The sequence below is a fragment of the Hippoglossus hippoglossus genome, chromosome 7 (assembly GCF_009819705.1).
Source record: "Hippoglossus hippoglossus isolate fHipHip1 chromosome 7, fHipHip1.pri, whole genome shotgun sequence".
NCBI lineage: Eukaryota > Metazoa > Chordata > Actinopteri > Pleuronectiformes > Pleuronectidae > Hippoglossus > Hippoglossus hippoglossus.
This window is the reverse complement of record NC_047157.1, coordinates 5133522-5149147: the sequence shown is the minus strand read 5'-3', so window position 1 is coordinate 5149147 and position 15626 is coordinate 5133522. Positions and strand designations below refer to the sequence as shown.

The 15626-nt window shown below is 39.5% G+C and overlaps 1 protein-coding gene across 1 annotated transcript; it reads right to left on the bottom strand.

Moving 5' to 3' along the window:
- Positions 1-5492: 5492 nt before the first annotated feature.
- Positions 5493-15592, bottom strand: si:ch211-207e14.4 (interleukin-17 receptor D). Its single transcript, XM_034589923.1, has 13 exons — positions 15312-15592; positions 11615-11699; positions 10574-10732; positions 9974-10092; positions 8306-8429; positions 8102-8140; positions 7861-8006; positions 7635-7709; positions 6828-6894; positions 6575-6721; positions 6240-6412; positions 5560-6133; positions 5493-5529 (listed from the first exon to the last, which is right to left on the bottom strand). The coding sequence occupies exons 1-12, from the start codon at positions 15432-15434 to the stop codon at positions 5588-5590; spliced, it is 1803 nt and encodes a 600-aa protein (XP_034445814.1). The 5' UTR covers positions 15435-15592; the 3' UTR covers positions 5493-5529; positions 5560-5587.
- Between the last annotated feature and the right edge of the window lie 34 nt (positions 15593-15626).

The window sequence follows — 15626 nt, the reverse complement described above, 5'->3', positions numbered from 1 at the left end:
TACTCAACTGATTTCCCTGTTTAGGTGACTGATATCTGAGTGTGTGCAATTTGGTGCAGGTCCAAATAAAATCCAGATCTAGTGTGTTTAAATGAAGGGGAGTGTTGGGCCTTGGCAGAGGTATGAGCTCTACGTGTGCTATTCTAATTACAACATAGATCTGTCGACCGAGAAGATTCTTCGTCCAATGTGCATGCCAACAGTCAAACCACAAAACCTGATGTACAATAGAAACATCAAACGTCAGTACTATGCCATTTGGGAGGGAGCAGTAAGTCATGTCTCTAGAAGTCATGTCAAGATTGATATTATTTTCTTAAGAATGGAGACGGCCTCATTTCAATGCCAGAGACAGGATGGTGATCCAAAACAAAACATAAAATATACTAATCTTATGCATTATTATTCTGTAAGGTTTCTCATACACATAATTAAAGGTGTCAAAATATATAGGTCTCACAAATTCCCTGAGAAAAAGTGAGCTTAAGTTAAAGCATTAGTTTTAGAAGTTAGTTTGAAGTTGGGGCATTAAACTGTGAAACCGAGAGAGCAACACAAACGTCCACAATCTCACCTTATTCTGGACTATAACCACGAAACCAGATGTAACAAAACGAAACATTTTCATTTCACAATCAACGCTAACACCTTTAAACCGCAAAATTATTGTTCTAAGAACTTAACATCTGAAGGGAAGGTTGATTCATTCTCTTTAGCTTTATGACAATATGCTTACTGAGCAGGCAGAGCAGTCCTGTGGAGAGTGGGAGGAGAGCTGGGGTGCTTAAACTGAGCTTGATGACAGACAGATGTGGAGATGAGTCAGGAGCAGGTGACCTAGGCCCATTACACACATGTTGCCTTTAGGTGGGGTCATGATTACCATGTTCACTTGAATTTGGGTTTCTGCAGGTTTCAACAAGTAAAATTTAAGACTTTTAAAGACGTTTTTAAGACCATAATTACATAAATGTAATTTAAGACCTCTAAGAGTCCCAGAATTACCTACACTTCATCATAATTGATAATAGGTGAAGTAGTCGGATACAGAATAACACTAGAAGCGTCATGATATATCACAAACTACAGGTAGAGACAGTATCTATAGTCTGACTGGGTGAGTGTCTACTCAACTAGTTCAGTTCCATGTTGGTCTTGTTTGTAGTTTTATTACAGTGTATTGTGATGATGCATGCTGCCAAACGTTTCTTTAAAAAAAAAAAAGTTTTTTTAAAAGTACGTTAAGGAGATAGCGTAAAATGAATATCAACATAATTAAGATCTAGTATCAAATACTTCAACATATTTAAGAATTTTTAAGCCCTAAAATTAAGATTTTTTAATTGAAGGTAAAGGTATGATTGGTAAGTTCACTCTGAAACACTTTTTATCTTATTTGTTGAAATCCTCTTCACATCCCAATAGTCAATAAATTAATTTGTCTGGAAAAAAGCCAGTGTCTGTGGCCAGTATTACACCCAATTGATAATTTAATTGGGACCAAATTAAAAGGTTGGGTTACCTGTCTGTCACTCACCAAACTGCCTGTTGACACGCACCCTGCTTCTGCTCTTACAACGCATGACTGGAGTCTTCAGCTGTCAATGTCAATTATATTTATATAGCACATCTAAAACAACTTTGTTGACCAAAGTGCTTCACAAGAATAATGGTACAACAAGAGGACAGTAACACGTAATACATCATAGTGCAAGTAGTAAAATAAAATAGGAACGAAAGTAGAATAATTAAAATTAAATAAAATGTAAGATATACGTTAAAGTAAATAAAATCAACTGGGATAAAAACATACTCATCTCAAGGTGGGGGGGTTCAGAGGCTGGACTGGTACCAGCTGGGTGGGGCTGAGAGATGAGTGCGATCCCCAATGACTCATACGGGGGAGGACGTACGAAACGAGACGTTTCAATAACATTTCTTAGAATGGACTTAGTGAAAAAGTCTGCAGAGTGACTGTTTTCATACTTTGAGGGTACCTGCTGACCCCCTTCAAGTAATTAGGGATAGTAAAAGCCCAGAATATGTATTTGACACAATATGGGCCCTTTAAAAGTTATCAATAAAATTATTAAATCGATCCTGTGACGAACAGGAAGCCAGTGGAGAGAGCACAATACAGGTGTGATATAGTCTCCGTTTTTCATCCTAGTCAGGAGGCGAGCAGCAGCATTTTGGACGAGCTGCAGGCGTTTAATAGACGATTGGTCTAAGCCCACATACAGGGAATTACAGTAATCAAGACGGGATGTTATGAAGGCATGGATCACCCTGTCTAGGTCTTTTTGTGGGAGATAGGCCTTTACCTTGGCTATGAGTCTTAGTTGGAAAAAGCTACACCTGACAACTGAGGAAATTTGCTTGTCGAAATTTCACCCTGTCAAAATGAACACCAAGACTCTTTACAGTGGAGTGAATATTAGGAGCCAGGGGGCCAAGGGTGCCCACATCTTGCACTTCTGATTGTCCAAATACAATAACCTCAGTCTTATTTTCATTTAATTTGAGGAAGTTTGAATTCATCCATGATTTTATGTTATTTAAGCCATCAAGCTGGGGCTGCAGTGAAGTCTTACTTTTAAGGTCCAGGGGCAAGTATAATTTTATCATTTTGTGACATCACTTCTCACGTGACATCTTGCCAGCAAATCATGCTTGTGATGAGCATGACGTGACGACTACAGCGCACCCAGTTGGCTACAGTTGACAAAAATCTACAAATTTTGCTTGATTGTTTTACTGATTAGTCAGTCTCCAGCATTTGCTTAATCACATGAAACTACTATACGTTGTTTTATAATCTTATGCAATGATTTGCTGACTTGCAAGATTCATTCGACTTTGTAACGGAGGGAACTTCATTACTAGTAGCTGTAAGCATATTTTAAATATTGCACAATTGGGGTTTTGTATTAATTGCCCTTTAACAAATATTTTAACTATGCCCATAAATAACGGCACTTCACACTTTTATAACAGTATTGGCACTTTATTAGCAGGATTTGCACAAAGCATTTTTGCACATTACATATTTGCAATCATTATTTATTGTTTATTATCGTGTTTGTGACTTGTTGTGGTTTGACCAGCGATTGAGCGGTCGTCTGTCAGGCGCTGCGGTGTGTAGTCGGCTCCGTCTGAAAGAGGAGGCAGTTAGAGTAAGTATACGACCACGCCGGTTATAGAAACATATATGCATAATTGATGAACTAAAGTTAAATGTGTGTGCATCTGTGTAAGTGTGGTTAAAGTAGTTTGCTGTATGTTAAAGTGTGCATAAACACTCACCTGTCCTTCCCTCTGTCCGCTCCAGTGTGTTACATCCAAAACAGTCCCCCGGGGAACGAACACCAGATAAACGTTCCGGGAGAGACCAAGTGGGAGGATAGGCGAGGGGGTGCTCTATAGTTGGTGTATATTTTATATTTATAGTATTTGTATGTGGGGATATAGTTTTGGGGTTAATTGACTGCAGTAGTGTATATTTACTGTAAATATGATGTTTAATAAGTGCTTTACAAAATTGTGCCTAAAAATCTAGCAGATACTAAGAATGAACACCTGGTGATCGTAACTTCCAATTAGGTTAACCAGTGGCACAGTATTTAAGGTCCTAGTTTACCATCATCTTTTTTTGTTGCTGCTTTGATCATCTTTGGTTGTTGTCATTTTTTGTCCTGGCTGCTAAAAAATAAATAAATGTTCACGTTGATTGGTACACCTTACCATCGTTTCTTGCTCATTTTCTACTGCATCATCCAGCCGCTAATGGTCATTCTAACAGACTTCTCATTGACTTTCAAGAATCATGCCCAAAACTCATATCTACGGGGTGATGCACCGAAGCATCGCTTAGCCATGGTCATGTGACCATGATTTTGAAACACATTTCAGAGCAGTGTTTCAAAAAAACTGGGCATCGGAATTTCGACACAGCTTGGAAACATTGGGAGTGAGCGTCCCATCCCTACTCTGGGCGTGTACAATAATTTTAAGCTTCTGATACGATACTTAAACATTTCCCATCTGGCAACGCTGTACACCACTGAAGTTAGAGTCACTGAAAAGTGGGCTTCTTGCAGTTGTCAGTGCGTGTTCATTTGTTATGGGGGCGTAAGCGTTGACGAGAGGGCTGATGGGTAGGGCTGGGATGTATCGGTTGCTTTTTTTCAAAGTGTAGCCTGCTCTTGCTAGCTTGTTCAGGTTTACCTAGCTGTCCTGTAAATGTTCACAGTTGTGTATGAGCCACACCAGTCGTGGCTGTAGTTACTGCAGTATGCACGACAGTGTTACGACAGGCACGGAAGTTGTACGACAGGCTGCCTGAAAGGGTTTGTTGTTGTGCTGCGAGTGCTGTCGAAGTTATGTGCGTCACAATAAAGTTAGCTGTCTCAACTTAAGTCGCCAGTTCACCATAATTCTGGTAAGTCAGAAGTCTGCGAGTCATTAGACATAACATTCACCTCTTTTGGTATTCCTGACCTTGGACCTCGAAATGTTCTCAATAGTCAGAGCTCAGGAGTTGTGAGGTGTTCATGCTGATGACTTCAGAGGTGGTGGAGGTCACAGAGGTTCATCTTTCACTGGATGATGATAAGTTAATGTATTGTAAGTTTAGTAGTGCATAGTTTTGCCGGTTTAATTCTACATTAAGTCTGAGAAAAAATGCTGTGGAGCCTCAACTTGTTTTCTCTGTCGATGTGCATAGTATTATTAACTCGTCAGTAGCCTAAAAATACACTTTTTAACGTGCGTTTTCCCTGACTAAAAATACTGACCTCATCCTTATTCTGTTAAAACTGTTTGAAAATGTTTCTCATCCAAGCCCTTACGTCCCCACTTCTTTTCAGCACAAAGTGACTCCATTGCACATTCATGTCAGAAAACCTGTTGTAACTTGACTTTATTAAATGATTTCATGCGTAAAAGTATATATTTAATAGAAATACAACATAAAATAAAAATACTTTCAAAAATAAAATACCATTAAAATGATGGGCCTATTAATCCTTTCTTATCTCTGTATGCAATGTGCACATGTATAAATAAAATATAAGCTTACATGTATACAAAGTTCACTATCCTCTTCAAGGTAAACATTCTCACAGGATAAATTCACAAACTAATTTACTAGATAATATGATTTTTATTTATAGTGCTAGTAAAGTTTCATAGTGTCTTTTTACATGTTACTGCAATAAAAATAAAAGATAAAAGCCACTGAAATTAACAAAAGATGTCAAATACATTTAGCTTTGCTGACCATTACACACATTACTGTATGTTCTTTGTACAAATCCTTCCTTAACATGTAACATATTAATACATTAGAGGTCACAGTGCATGGCTGCTGCCACTGGAGCCCAGTTGAGGTGAGATGGTTAGGTGGGTGATTGCTTAAAGGTATATCTGTACCATCTGCTGTGAACTTCCAGATTATCTTGCCTGGCTAGATGCAAAACCAGCAAGTTTTGGGCCATTAGCAACTTTTATCTCCACTCCCACCTTTTCCTTTCTTGGGCTGAGAGCTATCATTAGGTCAGGGTGTACAGTTTGACTCTTTTAGTGTTTATTCCCCCTCTTCCACAGAAGTATGTCTTTTGCCTCCTATTGCCAGTCCTGCCTCATGGATAGCCCACTGCAGAGCTGCTCCAGCAGGCAACTTGGCAAAACCTCCCTCTGAGATGTTGTTTATCTTCAGGTAACCCCCAGGTCTGTGGAGAGCAACTCCATGAAGGTGGGAGAAGAGCAGCGGCAAGTCACTCATCAGCCTGTATTGAGATACCAGCCTCAGCTCAGTGGGGATGTCTGTTTCCTCAGAGTACTCAAAAATGGCTGCCATGTACTTGGACAGTTCCTGGCCTCTGGCTTTAGCTCGACAGACCTCCTCTACCATAAGTTGGATGGCTGCATTAGAGCTGAAGGAGTTGGACCCAAAGTTCAGCCGCCTGTTAGCCTCTTCATCATCACTCTCTAGGCCTGAAGGCTCAAATCTGTGGTTAAAGCCCTGGGAGCAGATCACCAAGACAAAGTCACTCTCCCGGATCTGCCGGCAGTGCCAGGCCATACTCCCCTCCTCAGCCACGCTGAGAGAGTCCCACAGGTCCAGGCACACCTGGAAGGAGAAAAAGAGTTTCATCTCAAAATGATCTAATAGAACAGCTCACCTAGATGGTCCTTATGAAAGTGAACATTAAGCCTTTAAATGTCGTGTCTGCTACCTGAGTGGCCATGTGCTTCTGTATGAAGGCCCCTAATTGCATGACAGCTTTGACATGTGCAGGACCATCAAAGCTGCTGTAGCAAATCAGAAGACGAGGAGGGGTCAGCCTACTTCTGGGTAATGATACCATTTCTTCCTGACTCCCGCTGTCATGGTATTGCTTGGTGATATCTGAAGGGACATTGAAACAGAAACCTGGTTACATTTTCACACGCTGCTGGTATTGGAAAAGATAGAGCAGATATGAACATGGTTTAAATGAACCGCTATTTTGGATTTATTAAATTGCGCCTAGTGAAATACAAACATGATGTATTGAATTTGTCTTTGCACCTGGTATTATGTCACGTTTCTTCATCTGCAGCTCAGGCTTTCTCCTGGTGAGAGCAGCCAGTAGGACTGCAATAATGGCTACCACAGCCAGGCCCAGTGGAAGTATCAGAGCCAAGGAGGCAGTGACAAAGTGTGTCCTGGGACCTTCTGAGGAGGGGGAAAATGGGAGTACATGACAAATCATTGACCGACAATTATTAAATAATTTGGCATTTTGGGAAATGTGCTTATTTGCTTTAATGGTGAGCAGTACCTTTGTGAATGTGCATCACCTGAACGTTGAAAGCTTTTCTCACTGCATCCACTTCGTTAGCAGCAATCTGTGACACAAGAAATGTTGAGTTCATCTGTGGCCTTGGTAATTTTAGTTTGACAGGATATTGTTGAACCTAAAGGGTTATTTGGCCAATAAGACGCCACATAACAAGCTGTAAGCACAACATCAACATCACCTTATAAACATGTTAGGTAGTAGTTGCCTATTTGAGAACAAATACAAAGATTTGCTTTTATTTAGGATTGTGTCTATGGCCATCTGATATGCAGCGTTTCCACGGAATTAAATCTATGGCGGTAACAGTGGTGCACGTGCATGCACACAAAGGTCTCTCTCATTCGCAACAGATTCAGAGTGACAATGTAAAATACCTTATGTTATAATGTGTAAAAAATGTTTGGTTCCTCATGAAACTGTCACGGGACAAAGTAGAATATGGCAGACCACCACAGTCTATGGGAAACACTGTGGAAATAACCTCTTTCCTATGATCTCTATGTTTTCTCCATCAACTCCAGATGTCAAATTCTCTAAATGTTCACCAACCAGGCACTAATTTAGATTGTCATTGATATCAGTTTCACTTGAACTCAAAGCCCTCTCTCTTTTCTGAAGCTTGAACTGTGGACAATTTTGTCAAACTACAAGAAATGTTGAGTCAGGACAAAGAAAATTAAAACATGTAGCTTAGCAAAGCAAACGTTTTTAACAACTGTCATATCAATATTATCATCAAATGCAAGGTCAAAAGTATAGATGACCTATAATCCAATTTTGTTTTACCTCACAAGTGTAATTGGTTCCTTCTTGGAGGTCATTCAGCTGATAGCTGTGGTGAGTTTTGTTTTTGGAAGAATTCTGCAGAAGATGGATAAATGGTTAGTGCAGATAGGGTCACATAATTATCAAATATGTCTGGAATAGAAATAAAATAAGGATGGCATTGATGCACTGATTGATAACAAATAAGCAAAATAAACATAAAGCTGCAGAAGGCTTAACCACCCACAGGCGTTATTTCTGTGTAGTTCTGCATTCCGTTTGCATAACAAAGGGAGAAGTAGCTTGTGATGCCCAGGTTTTGGGGAGCCAGGTTAAACGTCACGGTGATGGCAGTCCCTTCCTGCTGCACCTCGACATATGTGGGATACCAGTCTACAAGCAGACCATAAAAATATTGATGTTGCAGAAGCTGATCATAAGAAAATAATACATCTAACCTTTGTTTGGGAAGTATAAGGAAGTCTCACCATTTTTGCACTGCTCAAGACCGTTCTTCTCTTCACAAGCTGCAAAACCATAACATGCATATTACTATACATTCACCAGTGTTTGGACCACACATGCTTCCTGATGGTGAAGCATGGTGTGTGTGCGTGCCTGTGTGTGTGTGTGTGTGCGTGTGCGTGCGTGTCTTATGTGATAATCTGGCCTAAAGCTGAAATGGGTCTTACAGCGTGTGGAGAAGATCTTGCTGCTGTAGAACCTCTCCCACTCCTCAGGCACCGGCAGAGCCATGACGGTAACAGCATATTGGGACCCAACGGAGAGTCCGGGGAAAGGGTCCGACCTGTACACCTTCAGAACACAGCAGCTGTCATGACCTTGGTTGTGGTTAAATATAGCACTGTGCATACTTTCATCTGTGATAAAGTGAGATAAGAGTTTTTGACGGATGTTTCATTAACAGAGAAGTTCTCTCTCGTGTCAAATCTCAATGTACTGTATTAAAATGCTCTGATTTCGTATGTTCTGTTCTGTATTCTATACTAATACTGGTTTTGTCTCTGTTTTTGTGTCCATAGTATGAATACAAATTGAACCACAAATAATCGATGCCTGGATGATAAGTTCCCACGTGTGTCTTTTTTAATAGGTTTTTTATTTTTCCCCAATTATTTTTTGAATATTGATATATATAGTTTTTAGTTTACTTGATAATTGAAAACCAACAACATTTCATTGTCTTAGTTACTTCATATTTCCTAGTAATTGGCTCCCTACTTGTAGTATAATTCAGAAATAATAATCACAGTGTTTATGCCTTGAATTTTTCAAAGCTTACTTGTGTTTTTATTCTTGGACGTAACACTCTTGCACTTTTCTAGTAAAGGAACATATTTTTTTTACAGGTGAAAAATCTAAGTAATGGGCATATACAGTAATATAAGGAGGAAAATGACAAGTTATTAAATAAATAAATGAACAAGCAAGCACACAGGTAAATATTTATTATTATTATGATTATTATAATTATGATTATGATTGTGATTATGATTATGATTGTGATTATTATGATGGTTATGATTATGATTAACACATCTAACAGGATTAGGTTAGGTTAATATTTCATATGATTGAGTAATACAAAATAAAACACAAAACTTAGCAGTGCTTGATACTATAATACTGTCTTGTTTGATGAATCAATTCTTTTCATTTTCAAAGCAATAGACAAACTAATCTCTGAAAATCCGGTTTGTGTTTTCGTGCAGCAGTAGTTTAAACAGAGTGCAGAGGAAACACAGCACAGTGATCCTCTTTTCACTGGATTTTATTGTCAAAATGGTTTGCATATGGCGCTCCTTTCCCCTCCATCACTTCTACCACCTAGTACAGGGATTGCATGTCGGGCAGTGTTTGTGTGGGGGGATCTGAGCAGTGATGTATTATGCATTTTACTGTATTGTTTTATATTGTACATTGTGCCTGTTGTTTTGAATGAACAGTTCTCCAATGGAGGTTCTTGTGGGACTTTTACAGCTTCTCCTACTAGCGTAAAATCTATAGCTGATTCCTCTCAGGACATATTTTAACTTTATGGGATGGTATATGAGCAGAAACTAAAGGATTCTCAGAAAGTGGTAAGTGGTGTAAAGCCAGGACAGTGTCCTTCACAAAACAATATTTAGGATCCATTCAACTATTAAAAATAAAACCACTATATATTATCGATGTAAACCCTTATTATTTTGCTACAGCTGTTATCTAACTATCAAAATTTGCCTCTTGTGAGTATAAACCAGAAGAACTACAGTCTTCGTAATAAGAGTTCATTTTGTCAAACGGCATACCAGACATAAAAAGAAACCAAGACCAAAGTGAGAGGGGTCCCTTCCTACCCTTTGAGCATGTGTAGCCACGAGGGAGACGTTGCGGTGGAAGAGAAAGAGCTGACAGGCAACAGTAGCTCCTCCCAACGCCTGGAGGGTCACCTGAAAGCCTCGCAGGAAGGCGATCCCTGCAGAAAACACAAAATGGACCAAAGGAAATCAGTGTCACAAATTCAGCAATCCATCATCCAAGTTGCATAGATCCTCCATTATCGAGAACATGTGTGTGCTGCTCCAGTTCAGTGCACGGTCAGTTAGGATTTTAACATACATGTGTCTGTATGTTACACTGTCACCTCACTCATATGTGGACTAATCAAATGTCTCTGTACACTTTGAAGGATTCTCATGATACACGGCATCACTTTTATCTTTCAGCAATAACTCACTGTTTGAGACCTGAAATCACTTGTGCATGTCAAGACTGGATGTGGTAAATGAGATAGGGGGAGGTACCTCATGTTTGACAAGATAAATGATTCACAAAACTGGCTGAGAATTTCAAAAATCAACCAAACATCTGTTTGACACAGTCAGGTATGTGTCTTTTTGAGAACTGCATTGGAAAGGTTTGAAAGAAAACATTGACGTAATTTTGTATCAACACACCATAATAACTGGGTTTCCAGGAAACAAGAATAGTCTCAGAGGTGGGGTTTGGCTCCTGTACAGATTCAACCGTCACATCGTTTGGCGCTTGGACATAATGCTGACAGATCTCAGGGTCTTCTTCTCCTAGCAGCTCCAAGCATGGCCAAGGGATACAACCTGAGGAGAAACAGATACGTACAGTGACAAAGTGCTTCGGACATTTTCAGAGTATAGGCATTCATTTCTGGACCTGCATGTGAAGCTAATAGAATATTTAAGTTAAGACTACAGACATGTGAGGTTGTACTTGCTTATATTCAACAACTCCCTATTAATCCTATTGTATGGAAATTGGCTGCAATCCACCAACAGGGCAATAACGAGTTCCTTCTCAATGAGTTGTGGTGAATGGAGCTAAACAGCTAAAAGGAATATTTACACCTGCATCTAGAGAAAAAAGTCAAAAAAAGTCAAAAATGATTTTTGAAACAAGTCTGTTTTCCAATAAAATGGCCGGTGGAGTGATGACGAATGAAATTGTACTGCCCTGCCGGCAGATATTTTCCCACACCATAAACATAACATTTTGGAGCCACAGCTTCATATGGATGGGAATGTGCCATGTTCCGTTAAATTACAATCCAACACATATTTCACACAAGACCTCTTGTTGACTATAGAGGCAGATTCAGTGGGGTTCATCCTTTGGGGATCATGAGGGAATTTAGAAAACATCATGACCATCCAACCACTATAGTTGTTGAGATAAATATGACTGGATTAGTTGACATGAATGCAGTTGGACCGAATGTTGTTGATCTTTATATTATCACATCAACTCTAAAGGTTGATGTTAGTCCTTAGGCTTGCCTGGGTTGAAATCCTAATATGAAGTGCAAACAAGGTTAATGCTGTGAAGCGTGGAGTTTGAGGTTTGGGGGGTGCCGGACATAGCCTTGAGTACAAAGTGAACAACACCTCAAGAGTTCTCGGAGCATTTGACATGGTTTCCAGCTGTAATTTAGCCATTGTGGCACAGCCCGTCTTTATCAGACTTACTTCCAAACTCTTGGATGGAGTTGAAACCCAGCGCCTCCTTGATATCGGCTCCTGTTATTCTGCAGTATTCACATCCTGGTGCTCCCTGCGGAGGAGAAAGAGATCATGAATTCAGACCAAGCAGCCACACGTTGATTATGTCAATGTTGTGTCAGGTGAACCACTAAAAAAAATAGTTTCAAAACAGATAAAACATATGAAAGGAAAATAAAATGAAGACATATGAATGAACACAATGTCAAAAAACAGGTACAGTTTTTTGGGCGTGAACTGAATGACGTCAATTGATTTGATTATGGTCAAAATTAGCTCAGGATTTAATACGTTCTCTGTTCGGCTGCCAGGAGGAAGGAGATCTGGTTCAGACACAAGAATGTGAATTCCAAGTGGGAACTCTGGCATCACAGCTTTCTCAAGTGCTGCCTCAAAACTCGGAAATACAACTGAAAGCACACTTCCGCTCTGTGGTCTTCGATTGTGCCTATTGTGAAGTCAGATGTTTGGAGAGAATCCATGTCGTTTCAAAAAAAAATATTTGATGCGTGTCGAGTGTAAAGTTGAGCCAAGGACATTCTCCTTCCATCTGCTGCTGCTAACAAATTGAGTACTATGCTGAAATCTGTGTGAAATTCATTACACATTTATTTCCCAAAAATTAAAATTTTTATGAATCTATTGGAAAAAGTAATAAATACAATCACAAAATATCCAGTGTATTTTAATACACTGGATATATCGTATTAATACGACCATGGATAAAGATAATGTTAATTTTCATCCACACAGTCACATTATGGGGACTTGCCTAGAAAACTAGGCCCCAAATGTAAATAGATACATTTTAAGGTGAAGACATGTTTTAAGGCCAAGTTAGGTTTAAGTTTAGGTTAAGATTAAGGTAAGAGTTAGGGTTAGACATGTAGTAACTATGGATAGGTTTAGAGTAAATCTCCACGAAATCAATGTTGGTCAAAATAATGGTCCCTAAAATCATGGAGACAGGACTGTGTGTGTGTGTTTCTCCTCCAATATATGGTACGAGTATTCTTTTATTTTTATTTGCCCAGGATCCTCTCATAGGTATTTCTTTTAGTCTAACTTTATATAATTTCCTCTATTCACCCACGGCTTCAAATCTCTTCCACTTAAACCAATGTATTTTCTTCTTTTTTCACGTCTAACTCTGTCGATTATTATTCCATTTATACAATTTCCTGGATTATTGCTTTTGCAATTTCTGAAACGAAGACTTGAATGTTTTAGTTATTTGCTTCAGGGCTAAGTACTGAAGTATGTATGCAGGTGCTGGTCTGTTTAGGGCCTTAGCTTCGGAGGTCCAACAATAGTTTGTACACGATAATTTTTTTTCTCCATTATAAAAACACTCAGAATACTCACTATGACAAAATGCCAAAACTATTTTATAATGGGGCAAAACAACAAGAAAATGTGTGAGCATTTTGCCTTTATCTCGCTGTAAATATTTGAAGTAAAAAAATTGTCTTGTAACTAAACCATAACAAATTCTCTCCAGTATTTAGAAAAAAAAATATTTCAAATATGAGATATAATAGAAGCCATCATATCCTAACGTTCATATATTATAAGAGCATGTCCATAATTCAAGTAATAAAAAACTAGGATTGTAGGATATAATGAGCCAAGTAAAGAACAAACAATATATATATATATTGGATATTTCCAAACTTCTGCACATACTTACATCAGTGACTCAAACCTGGATGGACAACACTGTCACAGTGAGTGAATCATAAAACAAGACACAATATGGGTCGGTTTCTGAACATTACGCTCAAAATATAAAGTATGGTTCTATTTAACAGTATCTCCTTAACAGTGTCTCTGCAATATAGAGTAGAAGTAAAGTACAAAGCTGTACTGCACGTAAATACACTGTGAATATACTGTGTGTGTACACATAAGGTTTCAAGTCTTCACAAGTTTTACTCACACTGACACTAATGAATCATAACAGGAGTGAATTAGTTGCAACAGCTTGAGGAGACGGGTGACCACAATCATTTTAACACAGAAACCAGTCAATAAGTCAACTTTTAAATGCAGGACTTTTACTTGTGATAGATTATTTCTTTATTGTTGTATTAGTATCTGTATTTAGATAAAGTAGGTTTACTTCTTGCACCTCCCTGATAAACACTGTCAACCTGCCCTGCAGGTTTACAGACCATAACTAGACTAACAGGTGGAGAAAATGAGAGGCAAGAAACACTGTATCTGCCTCGGGTGTGTGTGTGTGTGTGTGTGTGTGTGTTCACAGAGTGGTAGTTAAACTGGCAGGTGAGGTAATGGCAGTCAGAAAGTCTCTGCAGTCTAAATACTTACTGGCACGCAAACCGAAGATGAGAGAACACAATCCACGTGCTTAGCATGCATGCTACAAATGACACGCCCTCCACTCACAACGCATCGCAGTGTAGGTGACCTCAAAAATCACAAACGTCAGCAGTGGCAAAATAGTTTTAATACGAAACTCAGCGGCTGCACCACATATTAAAGAAGTTTGCGAGCTGTCGAAGTGACAGTGTGTGTCTATCAAGAAGGGATTGTCGTGTTAACACACACCAACATTTAGGTTCAACAACTCTGCATTTTCCTTTGTCCATTATCTGTTGGTGAACGTAAACATTGAGGGCTGGAAATAGCTCCAACCATAGGGTTTGATATTCTACTGCCTGGAGTAACCTCCCTGACATTGCACACAGACCCCAGGAAGACCAGGCTAATGTGCCACAGGGGACACCTTTAGTCTGATTTTTGATATTTCTGATTCACATGTTACAAATAGGTCTCAGAGACATGTCTCTTCCGATTATCAGGTGTTTTCATCGTGACCCTTCACATGTAGCTTGCTGCTCCTGGAGGGGCCCCACGGATTTAGGCTTCAGGCTATAACCAGGTCAACCAAAGAATTATAATTATTTTTTTCACTTGTTTTTGTTGCAATTCAGAAGCAAAAAGCAAAGAGTGGGAAGCGTTAACTTAGAATCTATTGCTCATACTGTAAATATGGCCTTTATTCTTCCCTCTCTGTATTTTACTATGATGTTATACAAATCTATGACCAATTTTCTCTTTAACTCTATTGTATAAATTGGAACTGTGATTGTAATTTTCATATTATATATTTTAGATGTAGTTAACATATAAGTCATTACTGGTGTCTACTACACCCCATACATTTACTTTACGTGGCGTAATCATAACAAATAGAATATTTATCCTAAGAAAGGTTTCTAACACATCATTTCTATTGTATTATGATTTTTTCTGCAGGTTTGTGGATACAATGTAAAGCCCCATCTGCCGGGTTAGACCGAGGCAACTGTCTGAGGCATATATTGTTGGAATTATAAAACATGCATGATAGAAAGAACCCTTTCTAAATTGTATGAGCATCCCAAGACACTGTATAACAGAACCCAGCTAGTATGGCATGAAACCACAAACACAATGTTCAGGTTCTTTGTCAGAGCAGAAGTGTGCAGTGAAGCTCCTCTAATGTACACAACTGCAGCTCACCATGTAAACAGATTCAGCCTAGCTGCAGAGCAGACGCCACCAAGGGAAATGCAATGTACGTAGATGGCACAGAAGATGAGCTTGCTACAAAGCAGAACCTGTGTAAATGTGGAGCAGGTTTGAAACCGGGGCTTACCTGGCGGACGCAGTCCAGAGTGCAGTCCTGAGGAGCGAAAGCAGTGGCTGTGACATCGTCCTGAGCCCAGAGTGGGAGACCAAGCACGGCGAGCTGGAGCACAACAAGAGCTGACCTCCACATCCTGCTGCAGCCAGCATGACACTGTCAGCACCAGAGCTCAAACTCACACACACTCCATTCACTCACTGGACAGGACGGTCTGAAGGAGCCTCCGCTCGGCGTGAAGAGTGAAATCTAATGTCAAAGCGTCTGCAATGCTGTGTGAGTGACAGGAACGTGGGAGGAGGAGGAGGAAGGAGGACTAAGAGGGGA